Source organism: Pantherophis guttatus, chromosome 11, assembly GCF_059756535.1.
Source record: "Pantherophis guttatus breed Tessera chromosome 11, ASM5975653v1, whole genome shotgun sequence".
NCBI classification, from domain to species: Eukaryota; Metazoa; Chordata; class Lepidosauria; order Squamata; family Colubridae; genus Pantherophis; species Pantherophis guttatus.
This window is the reverse complement of record NC_142073.1, coordinates 18,517,926-18,541,460: the sequence shown is the minus strand read 5'-3', so window position 1 is coordinate 18,541,460 and position 23,535 is coordinate 18,517,926. Positions and strand designations below refer to the sequence as shown.

The 23,535-nt window shown below is 41.3% G+C and overlaps 1 protein-coding gene across 1 annotated transcript; it reads left to right on the top strand.

The window, feature by feature from the left end:
• Positions 1–21,362, top strand: CMC2 (C-X9-C motif containing 2). Its single transcript, XM_034425417.3, has 4 exons — positions 1–114; positions 11,792–11,926; positions 18,470–18,541; positions 21,162–21,362. The coding sequence occupies exons 2-4, from the start codon at positions 11,846–11,848 to the stop codon at positions 21,228–21,230; spliced, it is 222 nt and encodes a 73-aa protein (XP_034281308.1). The 5' UTR covers positions 1–114; positions 11,792–11,845; the 3' UTR covers positions 21,231–21,362.
• The last annotated feature ends 2,173 nt before the right edge of the window (positions 21,363–23,535 follow it).

The window sequence follows — 23,535 nt, the reverse complement described above, 5'->3', positions numbered from 1 at the left end:
GGTTTGGAGGGGGGGGGGCGGAGACGGAGCGAAACACCTCGGCATGTGACGAAAGGTTAACCAAGAATAACTTCCGGATGGATGAGCGTTCGCTTCCGGGTTACGCACTTCCTGGTAAGATATTTTAACTTTCTATTTCAGCGTGAGTTAATTTTTTATTAGTTTTGTTAAAATGAGGTGAAAAGCCGGAGTGTAACTTCAATTGAGGGAGATAAATGTGAGGGAGAGGAAAAATAGTAATGATTTATATAGTAATATAAAATGTGAAGGGGAAGAAAAATAGTAATGATGTATGTCTATACATAAAACTTCATATAAAATGAAGTTATACAACTAAATTATATGTGTGCACGCCGAATCTATTTGAATAAATGTTTTAAAAATTTCTCTTGTTTCTCCAGAGTTTTGCATTATGACTCCCATCATCCCCAGACATAATCAAGCTAGAAATTTGGGGATTTGTAGTCCTGGATTCCTGGAGAGCATCAGGTTGCTTATCCTCAAAATATATATTAGGGGAATGCAGAGTTTAACAGAAAAAAAGTTGAAGATCCCTTTATACCTTCATTGATGAAAGTGAAAAAGAAAATTTTTGTGTAGAGCGAATGGCCTCCCAGGAAGATATTTTTTTTTAAATTAATGCTATTTTAAAGGATCGCAGTCATTCCTAAAAGAGAAATAATGCAGTTAAAGTGCTAACTGGATTTAGATACTGCTGATTTTCTTATGTTTAGTGATTAATCTATTAATAAATGGATCAAATTGGGTAATTGGACGTATTTGTCATTGAGCTTTTGGGGACCTGATTGCATGCAGCCCATCAGTCATCAGTATTAAATAATACCAGGGGGTAAAATTTTAAATAAGTGTAGCCTTTATGGGTTTTCTTCTCTTTAAGTAAGATATTATTCTTCCTTCCTCTGTCTTGGGTGATCACCTTGCTGTATTTTCAGACAATCATATCTGGATGTCAGATGCTTAGACAGACTTTGAGAGCCGGACTCTAAAATTTAAAGGAGAGAAGCAACCTAGAGCTAAGAAGAAATTTCCTGACAGCTAGAATAATTAACCAGTGGAACAAGTTGCCTCCAGAAGTTGTGGATCCTCCAACACTGGAAGTTTTTAAGAAGAGATTGGATAACCATTTGTCTGAAATAATATAGGGTTTCCTGCCTGAGCAGGGAGTTGGACTAGAAGATCTCCAAGCTCCCTTCCAACTCTGTTATTCCATTCTGTTCTGATTCACTTAACAACAAAAAGGTTGTAAACTCAAGGCACAACTTACTTAAGAACTGCCTTGCTTAGCAACACAGATTCTTAATAATTTATTGAGCATAAATGAGTTTAAAAGCAGTCTTCTGTTCTCTGAAATTGTGACCCATTTGTAAGTTACGTTGATCATTGTATATTTTGAAAGCTGAACTAGTAGAACAATTGTTTTGACATTCGAGTATTAGGGTAATGTATTGTTGTGATACTGTAGGAGGCACCCTTGAAATGAAAGGTGGAAATATAAATCAATCAACAGAAGATACTGTATATAAATTGCAGAACAAAGCATGTTGGGCATTATATTCATCTGCTTTAGTAATATTAAGACTGTGATGTATCTTTTAGGCAGCAGATGTTAAACTGAGAATAAAGTTGGGTTGAAGGAACTTTAAATTTGCTTGTCATTCACCAACACGGATGGATTTGTAATGCAACCCTATTCATATTTATTCAGAAGGGAAAACTGTTTTTCATAACGTATACAGTTGATCTTTGACTAGTGATGGAATGGAGCCCAGGCTTTCCATCATAAGTCATGATTATAAGTCAAGGCACCCATGTGACTGACCCAATTTTACAACCTTTTTTTGTGGCGGAATGCCATTGTGTTAAGTGAATCAGTGCATTTCTGTGGTGTTTTTGCTGGAATGTTGTGAATCGCAACACGTAAAAATGGAATGCTGTAACCGGCTGTAAAGGAGAAACAGTTACCAAGCAGTTGTAATTTGAAGGATCAATAAGCAACTGGCCATTAAGTGAGGACCTCTACATGCTTTGCTTATAGCTAATCCTGAACTCGGTCCTTAGATAGATTTTAAAAAGAGCTTGACCATATTGTGAAGAGCCACTACTACTCCAATTAAAAAGTCTGGGAATAGGATGATTTGGCTATGTTAGATTCCTAAGGCAGCGTCATTTTGTCACTTTTTAATAAACAACTTAAGAAAAGCAGCTTTAGATTTCAAATTTCTGAGTATTTCTTTCATTATAAATATATATCTTTGTAGCAGAAATATTGAATCCTAAAAATAGTGTTAGCCACCAAATAAATCGAAGGAAAGGCACTCTGTGCCATTTCTATTTTCATTCTTCTGTTTGTGCAAACGTAGAAATGGATTTCATGCATCATTTGAATCATTTGAAGTGTTTTGTTATATCTCCATTGTGAATTAGAAAGACATTTTTCTCTAAGATGCTTACTACTAATACTTGAAGGAATCATAAATTCCAGGGGAAAAAAGCCTGATTACTCTGTGCAGCATGTTGTAGGGAAGCATCCGTGAAAATGTCATTTTTGTCACATAATTTAGGCCATAAATAGCCTTGTGCTATAACTGAACATAAAGTTCTTAATATGATACCACTTTGTAAGGGATCAAATAATCCTGGCCAAAAATGCATTTTTTGCATAAAACAGGACAACTGGCATTTTAAGCTTCTTATTCAAATAGAATTATTATTCTTACACGGTTTACATATTAATATTTACAAGAAAAGGGCAGTGGATAATCTGTTCTGCCTTGCCACCTTGTGGCTATTTGTATATTAATTTGTTAGTGGAATGCTCAGCCACGTTGAATAAACTTCCAGGCCAGGTGGGATGACAATAAGAAAAAAAATGAATAAGCACAGAAATAATTTTCTCCCCAGAGAAAACTTGTTTCTTGTTCACAGGAACTCCTTTTACTGGGTAAATGATTTCCTCAGCCCTAAAAGCAGAAGGAAGACGCTTGCCAGTTGGCTCAAAAGCAGCTCAAATGCTCCCACCGTGATCTTCTGCAGGTGCTATAATTTGAACATCCGTAATCCATAGATTTAGGAGACATGTTGGGAAATGCTCTTCCTATTTCCCCAGAGCTGCTCTTAATGGACAGCAGGACCTTTCGGCTTCAAAAGCTAAACGGAACCGGGCATGGTTTCTAGCTGGAAAGGGAAATTATCAGAGAATTTCAAGGCTACAGACTAGACTGGAAGTAAAAAATAAATAAATAAAAAATCAGAAGACTGCAATGGCAATCCTCTTCCGTACCATTGGCAAGAAAATCGAACGGATATATTTATGTCATCACTAGGAGTTAAGCTCAGTTCTCCGTTCCCACCCCTCCCAATCCAGGATGCTATTATCCCAGCTAAGATTTGCTTTCTATTTCAGGCAGGGGGCCCATTTGTAAATGAAAGCTCTGGGCTGCATCCAGCTGCCATTTTTCTTTTTTTAAAAAGAATACCAGTGGGACCCGCTTTCAAATACATTGCAGAGAGGAGTTACATTCACACACACACACACACACACACACACACACACAGATACACACACACACACAGATACACACCTTTGCAGGCTGCAAAGCATTGGTTTGGAACTGAATCCAAAGCATGGCTCAGCCCTACAATGATATGAGTGCTGATTAAGGTCATCCTGCATTAGGTTGGTTCAACATTAGTGTGCAGGGAGAAAGGAAGTGGGGAGTATCTTGAAACCCTCTGTTGTTGGCTATCATCAGTTTAAGTCAGTTTTCCAAGGCTGACTTTTTCTTCTCCATGACAGCGGCACCTGGCAGCGGGAAATAGAGCAGCTCAATGCTTGAGTGTAAATCAAGGCATCATTTCCTTATTTAACTCATTATAATCCCTTGATAAGACCACACTTGGAATACTGCATCCAGTTGTCACCATGATACAGAACAGATGTTGAGACTCTAGAAAGAGTGCAGAGAAGAACAATAAAGATGATTGGGGCAGAGGCTAAAATATACAAAGAATAGTTGCAGGAATTGAGTATGACTAGTCTAGAGAAAAGAAGAACTACGGAAGACATGATAGCAGTGTTCCGATATTTGAGGGGCTGCCACAAAGAAGAGGGGCTTAACCTATTTTCCAAAGCATCAGAAGGCCAGGTGTTCTGTCCCCGCCCCACACACGCACCCCCACAGACGGCCCAGAGTTAATAAGCCACACGACAAAATCTTTGAAGATAAAGCTGGCAGCAACCCAGTGGCTAGCTGCCAATTCAGACTTTACTCACACAAAACAAAGATTAGACTGCAAGCATTCCGATAAAGCAGGCAAAGTTTCAACAATACAAGGATTAGTCCAAATGCAGTCCGACAAGGCAGGCAGAAGTCCAGTAACGCAGAGATCATGGATTATTTCTAGTTTTTGTTCATCACAAACTGAACTGGCCATCACACCCACATTTATACCATGTGGGGTGTGGTCCAGTGACTCAGCTAATCTCTGGCACGCCTTCCCCTCTGCTGCGCACGCTTCTCCCTGCGCCACTGCCGAGGATCCAGCCAACACTTATCTACTTCGTCACTGTCCACCTGTGGCTGTGGGGACGTGCTTGGCTCTGGGCCTATCTCTTGGCCTTCGGTGTTCTCCGGAGGCATTGCCAGAGAGGAGGGTCCTGGAGAGGGAGGCCTTGCCAACTCCTCCCCCTCACTCTCAGAGTCTGCATCTGTCGATAGCCCAGGCTCAGGCAACGGAGCCACAACACAGGGCAGGAAACAAGGATGGAAACCAATTAAGGAGAGAAGCAGCCAAGAAATAAGGAGAAATTTCCTGACAGTGAAAACTATCAGTGAAACAACTTGCCTCCAGAAGTTATGGGCACTCCATCACTTGAGGTTTTTAAGTAGAGATTGGACAACCATTTGTCTGAAATGTTATAGGGTCTCCTGCTTGAACGGGGTTAGACTAGAAGACCTCAAAGGTCCCTTCCAACTATGTTATTCTATTCTGTTGTGGTGTCTCTGTGAGCAAGGGGAGGATGCAGTTGTCCTATGCTAGAAGCTTCAATCTTATATGGAATGTAGGAAGTTATTTTATGATGTTCAGGCTCATCAGACAAACTAATTCATATGATCCAAATCAGGGATTGATTTATGGGTTGTTAAAAGATTTCCACACTTCATTTAGAACTGGATCCACTTGCCTACAAGGAAAGGAAGATCTGTGCTGGGATAACATCTTGAGTAAGGAGATTAGAAAAGACGAAAGGGAACAAAACCACACAAAATGCCAGCTTGTGAATTGATTTGTCTCCATGATGGCAGCTATTTTACGATGGCATCTGTGACATGTTTTCCAAACTCAAGACAGCCTTCACCAAACCAGATAGGTTTTCTAATCTCAGATTAGAGCCAGAGAAAAGAAGGCCAGGCTGTATTTGCTTCCTGTTTTTTGTTTTTGTTTTAGCAAGTGGAGGAAAACGAGTCAATTTCCATGTAGGTTCAGCTACCCTTGAATCAAATAATAAGAAAAGCTCTACGTTTGAGTGATTTATGAGTTTGACTAACTCATTTACTAATCCTGCAATCCATCAACAAGGAACAAGCAAACAAACACAACCGTTTGTTTCCCAGTAAATCATTTAATTGACATCTTGGCCAGTTGCTCATCAGAGATGTGCCAATTTTGCAAACATACTAGAGCCATTTACGAAATGGAATTTCTCCTTATCACTTTCCCCGTTGTAATAGCTTTACAACTTCATCGTGTAAGTTTCCTAACTTATTTCTCTGTGCTCTATTAATCCAGGGCTTGCGCTAACTTTGTGTTTTGGTGCTGCAGAACTACAGTTCTGTTGTGAAGTTCTAACTGTCTGTGAAGTTTCTGAAAGATGCCCTAATTAATTGATGAGCCATGAGCCGAACTTCAAAAGAAATACAGTCATTTATTAGGAGCACCATTTCAGCAATATTTGGATGCAGTTAGAACTAATCCCACGTAGATTTACGTTCCCCTATGACCCTGTCTCTCCCCTCCTCTCTGGCCATGTCATAAATCACATTCTCCAATTAACCACTTTGGCTGGCTATGAAAACACCCTCCTTCTGATTGTGGTCAGGAAGAATGTATGGAATGCACTTCAGTTAGGGAAATCAATCAGCTCTATCAGTTCTCCCTCCCTCCTGCTCATGGCAACTTGAAAGCTTTGCAAGTTGACATCTGTGTTATTGATATCTATCCCACCAACATCACGTATTTTTCTGAACAGTTTTTATTCATAAATTTTGCTTCCAAACATGTAGGAGCAGCATGCAACTCTCTGCATAGACACACAAACCTCAAATGGAGATTGCAATCTGTGGAGTCATCTTTCTACCAGTTACTAATAGGGCTTGGCATACAGGAATTATTAGGAAAGGGTAGCAATAGCAATAGCACTTAGACTTACATACCGCTTCACAGTGCTTTACAGCCCTCTCTAAGCGGTTTACAGCAGGGGTCTCCAACCTTTGCAACTTTAAGACTTGTGGACTTCAACTCCCAGAATTCCTCAGCCAGCTTTGCTCAATTCTGGAATTCTGGGACTCGAAGTCCACAAGTCTTAAAGTTGCTAAGGTTGGAGACCCCTGGTTTACAGAGTCAGCATATTACCGCCAACAATCTGGGTCCTCATTTTACAGACATCGAAAGGATGGAAGGTGGAGTCAATATTGAGCCCCATCAGGATCGCACTCATGGCAGTGGGCAGTGAAGTAGCCTGCAATACTATACTCTTAACCACTGTGCCACCATGGTTCTAAAGGGTGCTTGATAACTTTACTCAAGCTTTTTTGCTCTTCATTAACGGAGCCCATTTTTTTTAATGAAGAAAATTCCACTGCTTTAAAGAAATCCGTTCATTAGAGGTTGAGATCTTGAAAGCGGTACCACTTTTTCAGCTTCACATGGTAGCCTGGGTGAGGTTGGGCTTCTGGATTAAATAACAGAGTGGGGTTCTGCTTGTCCAAGTCCAAAGCATTTCGGAATAATTTTTGAAATGTGCAAAATGAGTTCTCTTTAATACAAAATTGCAGACCTTGTGATCTGATCACTTGGCCCCAGCCTTTTCTTTCTTTCTTTCTATTTCTTGCCAACAATGGATTAGAGAGTATAAAAAGGAATAAAGAGCCAGTGTGGTATAGTGCCATGATGGCAAACCTATGGCACGTGTGCCACAAGTGGCACGCAGAGCCATATCAGTGGGCACATGAGCTCAGCTCTGGCGCGCATGTGCGCCCCAGCCAGCTAATTTTCGGGCCGTCTGGGCCGACCAGAAGTCAGGAAACATGCTGTTTCCAGCCCCCAGAGGGCCTCCGAGGAGGTGGGGGAGGCCCGTTTTTCACTCTCCCTGGGCTCCAGAGCCTTTCTAGGAGTCTGGGGAGGGCGAAAACAGCCTTCCCCCCCGGAGGTCCCCCGGAGGCCAGAAATGGCCCATTTCTCAACTGGGGAGAGTGAAAAACAAGCCTACAGGGCCCACTGTGCCATCGCGTGCCAAAGCGAAGGGAGCGCGGTGATGTGTATGTGTCTCGTGCGTACGCACGGGGGCGGAGCACATAGAATTATGGGTGTGGGCATGCGTGCGCATGACCTCCCCATGCTCCTCCCCGCTTTTGGTACATGATGGCAAAAAGTTTAACCATCACTGGTATAGTGGTTAAGGCATCAGGCTAGAAAACAGGAGAGTATGAGTTCTAGTTCTACCTTAGGCACAAAAGCTGGCTAGGTGACTTTAGTTTAGTCACCAGGGGACTGTGAGATCTAGTTCTACTTTAGGCATAAAAGTCGACTTGATGATTTTGAGTCAATCACCAGGAGCTGGTAAGTTCTAGTCCTGCCTTAGGCGTGGAAAAATCAGCAGGGTAACTTTGGCTCAAGGTGAGATAAAAAATTAGTAAACAAATAAAAGAAAGAAAGAAAGAAAGAAAGAAAGAAAGAAAGAAAGAAAGAAAGAAAGAAAGAAAGAAAGAAAGAAAGAAAGAAAGAAAGAAAGAAGGAAACAACCTTCCAGATATTCCTTGCCATTTTCCATCCATGGGAGTTGAAACATGTCTATCTTTTTCCCTTCTTCCACCTCCCTCCTCCTTTTCTCAATTATTAATCTAATGTGATTTAATCCTGGGACCATAAATATTTGCTACTGGATTTGTGACATTTCCTAACAGGAGACTGTATTATGGGTACTGCAGATCTTGCAGGTAAATGCTAAGGTTGACATATTTCGGGAGTAAGGCCCATTGTTGGTTGGTTTGATTTGTTCTCATCTGAAGTCTGGATAGCTCAACAGACAGAAGCACTGTAATTTAACACCAGCTGTCTGCAATTACTGCAAGTTCGAATCTCCCCAGGCTCAAGGTTGACTCAGCCTTCCATCCTTTCTAAGGTAGGTAAATTGAGGAGCCAGTTGTGGGGGCAATAAGCTGACTTTGTATAAATATACAAAAGTATGAAGGCTATTGCTTAGCACATTGTAAGCCGCCCTGAGTCTCCGGAGAAGGGCAGCATATAAATCAAATTTAAAAAAAAAAAAGTCCCTGAAAAGTGAGTGTTTCCTGCAAAACAGTTGGCTGTAAAGTTAGTTATTTATCTGGTGGTATCAGCTGAGTTGATCTTTAGGTCCTGTGTGACTGTTGTTTATCCCTGCGAACAAATTTAGATCTGTTTTCAGATTGTTAGTAACTATTGGGAAAAGCAGGGAAAGTTAGCCAATAATAAAACTGTAATGAGGGAGAACAAAGCGTGCAACGTGGAATAACAACACTATCCATTTTAGTTTTTATGAGCTTGTCACTAGCCATAATACGAAATAGTAAAACAGCGCAGGAAGAAATTAATACAATCACACACCACAACCTAGTTTAAGATCACGTATAGAACTATGGCCTATGTCACTTAAAACAATCACTGGAATCTATAAGTAACTTTACATCGCTGCATAAAGAACTAATACTTAAACCAGCTTCTCAAAGACCATTAGAAAACATACTTTTAGCTATAATGGGTTCCGTTGATTTGTTTTATCTGCATTTCAGAGCCCACTCAGTTGAAACAAGCTGTTCCCCCCCCCAAAAAAAATTCATATATTTCTATCAAGTTGGGTGTGTGTGTTAATTATTCTCACTGTCAGGGAATTTCTCCTTAGTTCTAGGTTAGATCTCTCCTTGATTAGTTTCCATCCATTGCTACTTGTCCTACCTTCAGGTGCTTTGGAGAATGGGTTGACTCCAGGGGTGAAATGCTCCCGGTTCAGACCGGATCACCCGATCCGGTAGCGATGGTGGCGGGTGGTTCCCCCCCCCCGTGCCCAGATGAGCCGCACAATCATCAGAGGCTTTTTTTTTTTTAACTTTAAAAAGCATTTTTTCTACAACCTCTTCGGCCGAAAAAATGCTTTTAAAACTTAAAACAAAAAGCCTCTGTTGATCGCGCAGCTCAGTTGGGATCATCAGAGGCTTTTAAAAGCATTTTTTCTACAACCAGAGGCTTAACCAGGGCCTGGTGGCTCAGCAGACTGATAGCATTGTGATTAACACCAGCTGACTGCAATTACTGTAAGTTCGAATCTCGCCAAGGCTCAAGGTTGACTCAGCCTTCCATCCTTTCTAAGGTAGGTAAATTGAGGACCCAGTTTGTGGGGGCAATAAGCTGACTTTGTATAAATATACAAAAGTATGAAGGCTATTGCTTATCGCATTGTAAGTCGCCCTGAGTCTTCGGAGAAGGGCGGCATATAAATCAAATTAAAAAAAACCCAAAAACCTCTGCCAATCAGGCAATTCAGCTTGGATCGTCAGAGGCATTTAAAAGAAAAAAAGCCTCTGCTGATCAGGCAACTCAGCTGGGATCATCAGAGCCTTTTGAAAGCATTTTTTTTACCGCCAAAGAGGTTGTAGAAAAAATGGTTGCAAATGTAAAAAAAGATTGGTCACGCCCACCCAGTCACATTACCCCCCCAAGCCACGCCCACAGAACCGGTAATAACAAATTTTAGATTTCACCACTGGTTGACCCCCTCTTTTTTGTGGTAGATCCTTAAATATTGGAAGATTTACTATCATGTTTATCAAGTTTATCAAGCTAGACTTGGAGTCCTTACTTTATGGATCCTTCTAAGCTTCTAAGATTACAAGCAAATCTGGCCCTCTAAGACACAGGTTCCACAATCTTGTTATGTGGGCTTTTTGTAGCTATATTCTGTACTAGGTAGTTCAAATATCTCAAGGGACAATACAGAAACTTATTGGAAGGGCAGGGCTTTGTTTTATGTGGTCTTTAAAAGAAGAATATCAGGACCTTGGACAGGTCCTGCCATACTGTATACTGTAGTGGTTAATTCTGGCTGGAACTTCTTTAGGAAGAGTTGATGTGTCAGCAACTTTTTGCGACTTTCCAGAAGGTTGGCTGGATTAGGTCACTCTTTAAATCAATCCCATTTGAAAACCTGTCTGTAGTTCCTTGAATGACCATTAGGCCAGTTCTTCCACTGCTTTGGAATTGACTTGAGGAGTAGTCTTCATACGGCAGGAAGCTGGTAGAACATGCTGTTGGCTCAAGGTCAACTGCACGCAGAAATGCTTTACAGCAGGGTGGATTTGATTTAAATCGAGTTGATTTAAACCACAATTTAAATCATGATTTAAATCACTAGTAAAAAGGCTTGATTTAAATCAACTCGATTTAAATCATAATTTTTAAAGAGCAGCTGTCATCTCTGCTACTCCTTTGACCCGCTGTTGACTCACCGATAGTCCCAGTGTTGCAGAATATACAGCCTCATGCTACATAACTAAGCTCCGTTTCATGCTGAATAAACTAAATTATTTATGTATCTTAAATAGTAAACTATCTTACGATAGATTTTTACCCCAAAAGTTTTTTATTAAAATAAATTCGATAAAAATCAAAACAATCCGATTTAAATAAAAAAAATCTGATTTAAATAAAAAAAAATCTGATTTTTTTTTGATTTTTTTAAAAAAATCATTGATTTTTATCCACCCTGCTTTACAGCAGGAGTGTCAAATTCAAGGCCCGGGGCTGAGATCCAGCCTGCGGGGTGCTTAGATCTGGCCTGCAAGGCCTCCCTGGAATCAGCAAAGAACTGTCCCACAGTGCCCCTGCCATCAAAAACAGAGTTCGGGAGGGTTGTGTGCGGCCTTCCCAAGCTCCGTTTTTGCTGGCGGAGGGATGCAGGAAGCCGTTGCATCTGAAAACAGAGCTCTTGAGGGCCGTGGGCAGCACTTCCAAACTCCGTTTTTTCTAGCAGAGGGTTGCAAGAGGCCGTTGCAGCCGAAAACAGAGGTTGGGAACCCGTTTTCGCTGGCAGAGTACACAGGCCACCACAGGCACCCCCGACATGAGTGATGTTGACCTGGCCGCGCCCATCCCCGACCCCCCAAGGTCAAACACAACCCTGATGCGGCCCTCAATGAAATCAAGTTTGACACCCCTGCTTTACAGCCATGTCTTGGTTCCAATAACGTTGCTCTTCCAGCGGTGAAATCCCCCTGGTTCTATGCAGCTCGCCGAACTGGTAGCGCCGGCGGTGGGAGATTCCGCCCACCTGCCAGGACGTCATTATGTCCCTTTTTAAATCATCTGCGCATGCACAGAAGAGGCGCGCTCCCATGCGGGAGGGCGCCCAAACCGGAAGGGAAAGTAAGTAGATTTCACCGCTGTGCTCTTCCTCAACAAATGTGTTCAGAATAAGATGGCATGACGTTAAGCATTATTTATATCACAATATTGACAGGAGGAAGAATCTATGTTTTTTTTTCCTTTTGGATGAGCGGTTTCCTAACTCGTGATGCATCCGAACTTGTCGCCTCACCTACATACTGAAGAGTGTAATGTTATCATCCGTCAACTTCAAAAGTGCCACAAGGAGGTAAGACTCGGAGAGAAATCCAGGATGCTGCAGTATCTTCACCGATAAGAGGCTTACCTTGTGATCCTGTTCTTAGACAAGTCTGGCTTTTGTTGGTAGTACCATAGTTTAGATAATTTTGCCTAGAGAGTTCTGCCTGTCCCTTGCTCCCTCAAGAACGCACAGAATGTTGCTAGGAATATCTTTACAACAAGGTGGTTTTTGGTTTTTTTTACACATTGCCTGTATTGCAAATCAGAATGCCTAGGTCACTGATGGCTAACCTTTTTGCCATCGCATGCCCGGGGGGGTTGGGGGTGTCATGCGCGTGCGTGCCCACACCCATAATTCTATGCGCCCTGCCCCCATGCATGCATGCACGCCCCCCCCACTCCCCCTGCTCCTGGCACGCGATGGCACGGTAGGCCCATTTTTTGCTCACCCCAGCCTCCAGAGCCTTTCTAGGAGTCTGGGGAGGGCGAAAACGGCCTTCCCCATCCCCGGAGGCCCTCCAGAGGCCGGAAACGGACCATTTGCCAACTTCCGGTGGGACCGGAAGGCCCATTTTTTGCTGTCCCCAGCCTCCAGAGCCTTTCTAGGAAGTGGGGAAAAAAAAGCTACTGATATAAGAATGGTTTGGGATGTAAGCATGGGTAGTCGTCGACTTATGGTCACAATTGAGCCCAAAATTTCTGTTGTTAAGTGAGACATTTGTTAAGTGAGCTTTGCCCCATTTTACCACTTTCTTGCCACAGTTGTTAAGCGAATCATTGCAGTTGTTACATTAGTAACACGGTTGTTAAGTGAATCTGGCTTCTCCATTGACGTTGCTTGTCAGAAGGTCGCAAAGGGTGAGCACATGACCCCAGAACACTGCAACGGTCGTAAATATGAGTCAGATGGCAAGCGTCTGAATTTTGATCACAACGGGCGGATGCCACAACGGTGTGAAGTGTGAAAATGATCATAACTCACATTTTTCAGTGCCATTGTAACTTTGAACAGTCACTAAATGAACTATTGTAAGTCGAGGACTACCTGTAAAGCTTTTTATCAGAGGTTATTTCAAAGAGCATAATAATGATTTTAAAAAGAGGCAAGAGAAACAACGAGCTACTTTGGATAATACACAGGAAAAATGGAAGTATTAAAAGAAATTCCCAGGGAAGATAAATATTTCTTATCAAATTAAGCTTTTACAACAAAAAGTTATCTATGTTAACAGTAAGCTAAATGGAAATAAAAACGAAGTATGTTAAGAAAAAAACATCTGTGAATTTGCAAAGAAGCCAGGAAAATGGTTTGCATATAAATGACAAAAGGAAAAAAAGAATTTTTTTTCAGACTATGAGACACCATATTAATGGATAGTGTGGCCATGAAAAATCATTTCATCATATTATTCTAACTTGTATAAAGCAAATGATATCTCTGTGGAGAAAATAGATGGACCTCTAAAGAAAGAAAATTTATCGAGGATTACCGAGGAGCAGAGAGAAATTATGAATGGACCTGTAACAATAGAGGAAGTTTCTGAAGCTATAAAAAAGTTTAAACCAGAAAAAGTGCCGGGGACACAGATCAGACGACCGGATTCTTATTATAAATGTTTTGAGGAAAAAGAAATGACTGCTAAACAATTAATTGTCTTTCCGCCGAAATCATCACAAGAAATTTGACAACTCGTCAAGAAATCTTCGTTGAGCTGCCAGCTAAGAGGAAACAAGTGAGCCCCTTGTCTGATCTTGGCTGGTTATGAGTCAGGAGTTATTAATTCAATGTCATATAAAAAGGGCATTGCAGAAGGAGACACAAAACTGTTTCTATTTCCCTTAAGGGGCCTGGCCAAAATTGTTCTTGGACTGGAACATTGAGAAATTTTTCTTCTGAAAGGGAGGGGGGAAAAAAAAATCCCTTTCGGTAATTTAAAACTGTTATTCTCAATCCTGTCTGGTGTAGATTATAAAAGGATTATAATCTTTACATGTATATGTGTGTCTGTGTGTTTGTGGAACACACTGCCTGTGTTTAGAGACAGTTATATTTGCTTTTAGTTTTTCTTCTCAAATTTAAATATGGCCTTCTTTCTTTCTTTCTTTCTTTCTTTCTTTCTTTCTTTCTTTCTTTCTTTCTTTCTTTCTTTCCTTCCTTCCTTCCTTCCTTCCTTCCTTCCTTCCTTCCTTCTTTCCTTCCTCCCCTTCCTTCTTTCTTCTTTCTTTCCTCCCCTCCCTCCCTCCCTCCTTTCCTTCCTTCAGTCTTTTTTGAGTCCTAGTAGTATGACTCTTATTCTCTTGTAGTTCCTTAGAGATTTCCTTTCTGCCTGTTAATAAACTCCAAATTTTCAAATATGGTAAAGTTGTCACTAAAGATCTGTTTTCACATGCCTGTTGTAGCAATGGCCATTGTCTCACTTTCAAGTCTAATTGATTGCAGCTTTTCTCTTTGAGCAATGAGATGCTTCTTCCTTCTTCCTAATTATGCCTTAGTCAATAATTAAGAGCTTTTTCACCCCTCCCCCCATCTTGGGAGGATTTCATCTGTGGGAACATCCTTGCCTGTCCCTGATTGCAAGAGAACCTTTCTCTGAGTTAATATCCATGCACAGTCACAATCCTTTCATGCATTCAGAGATTAGGTACCTTTAAGTACAATATTAGCCATAATTATACCTGACCAGGATAGTGGTTTACGTTGGTCCTCATTACATAGTATTTTGGCTTGTTAAAAGGACACAAAACAGCTTTTATTTTATCACAGGTACTCATTAAAGAGAGAATGAGTACCTGTGATATCACACTGGCAACAATATATTAACATTATTCATTCCAGTTCATATGCTATGGTATTGGTGGGTAGGTAGGTAAATAGATAGATAGAAAGATAGATAGATAGCTATAGATCTAGATAGGTAGGTAGGTAGGTAGGTAGGTAGGTAGGTAGGTAGGTAGGTAGGTGGAAAATAGATGGATAGATAGATAGATGATAGATAGATAGATAGATAGATAGATAGATAGATAGATAGATAGATAGATAGATGATACCGTGTTTCACTGAAAATAAGACCCTGTCTTATATTTTTTTGAACCCTGAAATAAGCGCTTGGCCTTATTGCCATGCGCTCAAAAGCCCGATTGGGCTTATTATCAGGGGATGTCTTATTTGGGGGGGAACAGGATAGATAGAGCTAGCTTGCTAGATAGACATAGAGAGATAGAGAGATAGATATAAGGGATAGATAGATAGATAGATAGATAGATAGATAGATAGATAGATAGATAGATAGATAGATAGAGGCAGATAGATAAATAGACAGACAGACAGACAGACAAGAGACCGACAGACACACATGAAGGCAGAGTTGTTATTACTTAGGGTTTCCTGGAAAAAAAAAGGTGAATGTGATTAAAAAGAAATTGCTTCCTTTGTAAATTTGTATTCCTTTGTAGGTAAATTGCTTTCCATAATTTACAAAAAGAGTTTCCCCCTATTAGAACTTCTTTATACCTTGAACAGTGTGACTTTTTTATTGTGCTTATAAACAAGATTTGCCCCAGACGTTTAGCAGGAAGTCACATGAGGTGAGATACCCTTGTGAAGTCCTTGAAGGTTTGATTCCGTTCCTAACGGAACTGAGCTTAGAGTCTTAAGAGTCCTTTGTTTCCACGGGGTGGAAAGGCAGTTCCAGCCTCTAACATTTCTTTCAATTGCTGTAGAAATTCTTCCGCTACTTTCTTCTCCACTGAGAGCATTAGAAGAACCAAGGGCAATTTTTTTTTCCTAACCATATTTGGGATCAATCTTTTTAGGAATGGCTGGTCCAGCAAAGACCGTAGCATTCCATTATCCTAACAATGCATATGTGGGGTAAACGTCGTGGAGGACACGGCGCATATAATATTCGAATGTAGTCTCTATCAAGAAGTAAGAAAACAATATCTGTCCCCAATTATAAATAAATTTCCCCACTGGAATATAAGCCAAAAATTAGCATTTCTGTTGAGGGCTGACTCTCCTCCCCTGGTAAGAGCGATCACTCGATACCTTAAAAGAATGACGGCAATCCGACCCAGTTATATAAAAAAAAAATTTATCGATTGTAAGGAAGATGAGCTCAGTTAGAGAGGAGCTATCCTATTTGGGTTATCTAGTCTTGGCAATTTAGCTATTGAAATTTGATATTGTAAAATTTTAATGTCATCTATCATATATTTTTAGATTGCTATTTTTGTAACTGTTTTATCTTTTTCCCTTTTTCTTTTCTGTTTTGTTTGAAAAGGCCTTCGGGCTATTCAATAAACTATACTATACTATTATCCTAACATATGCCCAGGACCGGCGTTGTGAAAAAGGATAGCATGCTTGAAATATTATATATAATCTACCTCCCGCACCACTTGTGAAAATATTTTTTGAAGGGTCCGGGGAGAAGAGAGGACGAAAATATTCTTTCTTCGTCCTTTCCTTCGTAAATAAAGCTTTTTAATCCTCTGTATACTTCCCATTCTCAACAGGAATGCTTTTCTTGGGCTTTTATGTTCTTGGTGCCAGTGGTGTTTTGGGCAGCTTGAAACCAACGCGAACTTCTGTTTCCACGAATTGTGTCTTCCATTGTGAAAATGCATGCATAAACGTTAGCCTATCCAGACTGAAATCAATAGAATTGCCAACCGCTTCCTGTCTTTTCAATAACTTCTGTCTTCTGAACCAAACAAAGGATTCAAATAAAACTTCAGAAACTCTCAAATTCTCATTGAGATTTTTTTTAAAAAAGCAAATTCTTCTATTGTATTGGCTAAAAATGGCTTTTTAGTCAAAGGTCCTTTGACTGGAGGGTGGAGAGGCAATATTAAAAAAAAAACCAAAATCCTTTCTGAGCCTCTGGAATTATTTATTCAATTGTAGATGCTGGATTAAACATCTTTCTCAGCTATATTTTAAATTACAATGCGAGGAAAAGGGTCTTTATGCTGTAGAACAGGAGTCACATTTCCTCTGTACTTTGCAAGATTTACCACTCGCAAATAAATTACGGTTCTTTATTCTCCCCAAATCTGACAAAACCAACTCGGCTTTTTGTTTGACTTAAAAATGACCAGTGTGCCTCCCAAAAGACTATTATTCATTTGTCATGCATTGGATATTTTCTCCAGCTTACCTGGAGTACTTCCATTTCCAGCTCAGTATCACCTGAGAAAATATTTTGAGCTCCAGCAGGAATTCACCTCCGTCTAAACACAGCATATTTTCAAGTTTCACGTGCCCCTTCCAGTTAGTTACAGGTGTACTGAAAGGAAATTATGCAGCTAATTATTAGATCCATGCCAAGATTCAGTTTTGAAGGGCAATATTGAAGGTGAATGGAGCCCTGGTAATTTTTGTTTTGACTGATTTTGCCCAGGCTGTTTTACATTTTGATGTTTTTAATTGTGTATTGGAATTTGTAAATTGCCCAAAATCTTTGGGATTGAGGTGGCTAATAATTTTAGTAGTAGTAAATACTATAATAAAATTAATAGTGGTGATAGTAGTAGTAGTAGTAGTAATAGTAATACTATAATACAGTGATGGCAAACCTTTTCAGCACTGAGTGCATGCGCATCTGGGCCGCAACCGGAAGAGGAGATGCCCAGGGTGCATGTGCGTGCCCGAAAATGAACTTCTGGTTTCAGCTACTGAACTTCCGGTTTCAGCCAGCTATTCTTCCGGGTTTCTGGTGCATATGCGATGATCAGCTAGCCATCGCGCATGCTCACGCAGGAAAACGGAAGACCAGCTAGAAGATCTAGTTTCTGTCACTGCTGCATGCAAAAAGGCCATGCAAATCATCGTGCTCGCATGTGCGCCAGAAACCCAGAAGAGGAACGGGCAACACCACGTGTGCCAGGCGACATGGCCCCGTGTGCCACTTTGGGCACGCATGCCATAGGTTTACCATCATGGCTACACTATACTATAATTTTGTTCAGTCACTAAGTCATGTCCAAGTCTTTGCAACTCCATGGACCACAGCACACCAGACTCCCCATCCCCCTGTAATAAAATGTAATATAGTAATAATATTATAATAAAGTATAATATAGTAATAATACCATAATAAAATACGATACCATATAGTAAAATACGTGAAGGATATGGAAGGGAAAGCCAGTAAAAACCCCACATGAAGCTGGGTAAGATCAAGCATATTAAAGAAAGAAATCGAAGGCTTTATTTTAGCAGCTCAAGAACAAGCTTCGACAGCTGATGTCACCAAAGCGAAAATTCAACATAAAGCAAACAACATTCCACCGTTGTAGAGAATAGGATGAAACAATTGACCTTTTAATTTAGCAACTGCTATTATTTTCTTGGAAGAAATTTTTTTTAAAAAAACCATATTTTGTAAGTAATTTAATGTTGGATGTTGATTTTGCAATGTGTTTGTTTCTCTTGTTGATTGATAGCTGAAGACTTTAAAAAGTACATGGTTGGCATAGGGAGAAGTAATACTGGAGATTCTTGGATTTTTCTTTTTCTTTTTAATAATATCAAAGTGATTGTTTTTCTTTTTCTTTTTCCTTCCAGCATCCCTTCTTGAAATTTTTTGGCCATTGCAATGATTTTGACAGAGAAATGAGGAAATGCCTAAGGAAAGAGGTAAGGCACTATTTAAAATTTGACAGCCTGGGTTCGAGACCCAAGCTTGGAGCTATGGGGTGCCTCAGCTGCTTGCCTCAGCTTGCCTACCTAGCAGTTCAAAAGCGTGCAAATGCAAGCAGATAAATAGGTACCACTTTGATGGGAAGGTAACAGCGTTTTGTGCACCTTTGGAGTTATAGCCATGCTGGCCGCATGATCATAGATAATTGTCTTCGGACAACGCTGGCTCCCTTGGCCAAGAAATGGGGATGAGCATCGTGCCCTAGATGTCAGCGTTCCAGAAAAAAACCCAACTCCAAGTAAAAACTCTGAAGCAAGCATTTTTCAAAGTTCTATTTACTAGAATAGGTAAACTGGCACATCTGGGAAAACCCGAATCTGAGAGATCCGGGTTTTCCCTCAGTAAATCAAAACCCCCAAAACCATCCCCTCACTCCTCAGTCGATCACATGCTCCAATCAATCACTGTCCCATCTCGAGACATCACTCCGAGCACTCCTTCTCCAGATGCAGGATCGCCCTGACCTTGACCGACAGGAAGAATGCTATTATGTCTTCAGGCAACCCCTCTACTAAATCCCCCCCTCCTACTTTCCCACACACAAGAAGGTGGCAGCATGGAAGCTTCCGGCCTAATATGGCTTCCAAAGCTGACACTAGAGTGGACATGACTGACAAATCTTAATCTATTTTTCCCTTCTTCAGTAGACTAGACATACTTAGCTCCCTCCATCGTTCATCATACAATTTAGCTTCCAGGCCCTTTATCATTTTTGTTGCTCTTTTCCACACACTACACACAATATTCCACGAGCAGCCTCATTAGTGCATTATAAAGTGCATTAATGCACTATTTGTGCACTATCACTTTTCATGATCTTGATGCATCCCAGGACTGCAGGGGCTTTTTTGGCAGCTGCAGCACATGGCTGGCTCATGTTTAAGTGGTTTTCCTTTCTTTTCCAATTTATTTACTTTCCAATAAATACCAACTTATATCAATGTAACTAATTTGTTCATTATAGGTACTGGAACTCTGTCCCATATGTATAGAGGGACTCCTTGACTTACGACCGGTCACTTAGCAACTCTTTAAACTTCTAAGACTCTTCTGGGGGGGGGGTGACTTACAAATTGCAGCATTTGCTTAACAGTGGCTGCAAAAAGATTGTAAAATCAGGTTGGTCACGTGGGGTGTCCTGATTTATAACCATCATGGTTTATGACCATGATGGGCAGGCTACTGTCATACAATGAGGGCTACCTGTAATCATTTCCCCCTTTTTCCAAAATTTGGATCATTTGGGGAGAGGATTTGTGGGCCACCTGTGCCCAAGGCTACAATGATATAACCTGTCACCCTGCTGTTACATTTTGGTTCTCCAAACATTACATAGGTATGATTTTTAGTAACCCAGTAGCTTTACACATTTCCTGTTTTTGCCTCTGGCAGTCTATCTGGCATACTTCAGTTTGCAGTGAAGGGTCCTAGTTCTTCTGGTTCAAAAACATATGAATTCACTACACATGAAGAGCCGCAGTGGTGCAGTGGTTAGAGTGCAGTACTGCAGGCTACTTCTGCTGACTGTCGGCTGCCTGCAATTTTGCAGTTCAAATCTCACCAGGCTCAAGGTTGACTCAGCCTTCCATCCTTCCGAGGTGGGTAAAACGAGGACCCAGATTGTTGGGGACAATAGGCTGACTCTGTAAACTGCTTAGAGAGGGTTGTAAAGCACCATTTATTATTTATTATTATTATTATTCATATTTCTATGCCGCCCACTCTCCGAGGACTCTGGGCGACTTACACCAAAGACAGTATACTAAATAGCATATTGCCCCCAACAATCTGGGTCCTCATTTTACCCACCTCGGAAGGATGGAAGGCTGAGTCAACCTTGAGCCAGTGAGATTTGATCCACTGATCTGCTGAACTAGCAGTCAGCTGAAGTAGCTGCAGTACTGCACTCTAACCACTGCGCCACCTCGGCTCATGAAGTAGTATATTAGTTTAAATGCTATTGCTATTTTCCTTCCTTCCTTCCTTCCTTCCTTCCTTCCTTCCTTCCTTCCTTCCTTCCTTCCTTCCTTCCTTCTTTCCTCCCTCCCTCCCTCCCTCCCTCCCTTCTAGAATGTAGTACTGCAGGCTGACTCTGCCAAGTGCTAGGCAGTTCGATCCTGACCGGCTGGCTCAAGGTTGACTCAGCCTTCCATCCTTCCAAAGTCGGTAAAACGAGGACCCAGATTGTTGGGGGCAATAGGCTGACTCTGTAAACCACTTAGAGAGGGCTGTAAAAACACTGTGAAGCGGTATATAAATCTAAATGCTAGCGTTAGGGAAGCAAAGGAGGCTTTGGAAAGGAGCAAATTTATTGCCTGTTTTTTTCAGTGCTTAGAGTGACCTCAACTGAGTGAAACAATGAATCACGGAAATCAAATAATAACCAAAGTAGAATTTTTTATCTTTCTTTGCTTGCTTATGTTTTGCCAGTTCATGTATACGTTTTCTTTCAAGTCACGTGTATTCCTTTCCTGCATGATAAGGAAAGCTTGCTGCATTTCAAATGGGGTGCCATGGCTTCTTTGTGATTCATTTCCTGCCTTCCTTTCCTTCCAGTATGAAGCCAACCGAGCCAAGAGCCACCAACATGCAAAGGAGATGCACCGGAGGTTGAGGGAGTCTTGAGCAGAGGGTTAGAACTGGTGAAGTGGCTATTCAGACACTAAGAGGTCAATGGAAAAAGTACCTTTTCTACTGTCTCCTGGACACTGAAAACGTATTTAACCTGCAATAATAAAAAATGCCTTGCAACCGGTAGATCTGAATGCTTTTCAGTTATTTGGCATGATCTAAAGCAGGGGTATCAAACTCAAGACCCACAGGTCGGATCCGGCCCACGGAGTGCTTAAATCTGGCCCACAGGGCCACCCTGGAAACAATGAAGGACTGGCCCGGGTTGCCTCTGCAAGGGAAAACGGAGCTCACGAGGGCCACATGTGGCCCTCCCAAGCTCTATTTTCCCTGGCAGAGGGTTGCAGGAGGCTGTCGCAGCCGAAAACGGAGCTTGCAAGGACTGGGAGTGGCCCTCCCGAGCTTCATTGTCATTGGCAGAGGATTGCAGGAGGCCGTCGCAGCTGAAAACGGAGCTCAGGAGCCCCTTTTTGCTTGTAGAGCGTTTGGGCCATCACCGGTGCCCCTGACATGAGTGACGTCGAGCTGGCCATGCCCCCCCTGGCCCCCCCGAGGTCAAACACAACTCTGATGCGGCCCTCAATGAAATCGGGTTTGACACCCCTGATCTAAAGAATGCCCAGGGAATCCTGTAAATCAGTTCTTAAGAATCTTCTTAGATGAGAAGCGAAACATCCTTCAAGGAAAAACAAAGGAAGTCCAGTTGCTTTTTGAAAAATCACCTTTGGGACACGGTTCCATTAACTATGGCTAAACCCATTATATGAACATTGTCAGTGCATTGTATAAATCTAACCAATTGGGTTAGTTCAGTAAAAAGTAGTTGACTAAGGGTTAGTGTGCCATAAAAGCAGCTGTTCTGGCTTACAAACTATGGTTTAGTATACTTTGTTAAGAGTTATTTACAATTTGTTCAGCAAACTGTGGATGCAAAACCTTGATTAGCTTGCCATAGAACCAGGGGTGAAATCCAGCAGGTTCTGACAGGTTCTGGAGAACCGGTAGCGGAAATTTTGAGCAGTTCGGAGAACCGGCAAATACCACCTCTAGCTGGCCCCAGAGTGGGGTGGGAATGGAGATTTTGCAATATCCTTCCCCTGGAGTGGGGAGGGAATGGGGATTTTGCAATATCCTTCCCCTGGAGTGGGGTGGGAATGGAGATTTTGCAGTATCCTTCCCCTGCCATGCCCACCAAGCCACGCCCACAGAACCAGTAGTAAAAAAAATTGGATTTCATCACTGCATAGAACAATGTACTCATCTGACCACTGATAGATATAGAGGGTCATTTTAAGCTATAGTTGGCTTAACCATGGATTGTTAACAGGCCACCTTTGCCTGGTTTATTCATCAGGTAAACCAAAAAAAAAAAATGAAATTATGTTTTTATCCAGCTGTTGTGATATGTTGTATGACTTGTGCCTGAACACGGTATTTTTAATATAGTTCATGGCTATGGTTAAACCCAATATGGAATATTACAAGAAAGTCTTTTCAGTGGCAGAACCTTGATTTAATTATTATTATTTTTTTTACTGTAAGACTTGGGCTGAAGACTAGATTCTTTTTGACAAACTATCTGCTTGATTCCAACATACTGGTAGATCGATCAGTCAGATTTATACCTCTCAGCAGCTAACAAGAACAATATAGCCATCAACAATATAATAGAAGTACAATAAAACAGCCACAACATAAAGTACAAAAAAATAAAGCAATAACAGTACAATTGAGCAGGAGATTTCAATTACAATTCCAGTTTTAAAAACTTGCGGGAAGCTAATAATTTGGAATCAATCTCTGTTTTTGATCAACCACAATTAAAAAAAAAAAGTCTGAGACTCTGGAAAGAATGCAGAGAAGAACAGCAAGAATGATCAAGGGGCTGGAGGCTAAAACTTATGAAGAACGGTTACAGGAATTGGGTGCTTGTAATCTAATGAAAAGAAGGACTAGGGATGACATGATAGCAGTGTTCCAATATCTCAGGGGTTGCCACAAAGAAGAGAGAGTTGGGGGGCCAGCTAGAGGTGGTCTTTGCCGATTCTCCAAAGCACCTGAAGGCAGGACAAGAAACGATGGAAACTAAGCAAGGAGAGAAGCAACCTGGAATTAAGGAGAAATTTCCTAACAGTGAGAACAGTCAACCAATGGACCCATTTGCCTCCAAAAGTTGTGGGTGAGGCTTTCAAAAAGAGACAATTTGTCTAAAATGGTATAGGGTGTTGCTCAAACGGGGTTGGACTAGAAGATCTCCAAGGTCCCTTCCAATTCTATTATTCTATAGGTCCGTGATGGC

Bases quoted from the DNA above. Each gene is read 5' to 3' on its own strand.
- CMC2 (XM_034425417.3), top strand. From the start codon at position 11,846: ATGCATCCGAACTTGTCGCCTCACCTACATACTGAAGAGTGTAATGTT. The intron at 11,927-18,469 runs GTAAGACTCGGA...TTTTCCTTCCAG, and splicing joins TTCAAAAGTGCCACAAGGAG to CATCCCTTCTTGAAATTTTT. The intron at 18,542-21,161 runs GTAAGGCACTAT...CTTTCCTTCCAG, and splicing joins GGAAATGCCTAAGGAAAGAG to TATGAAGCCAACCGAGCCAA.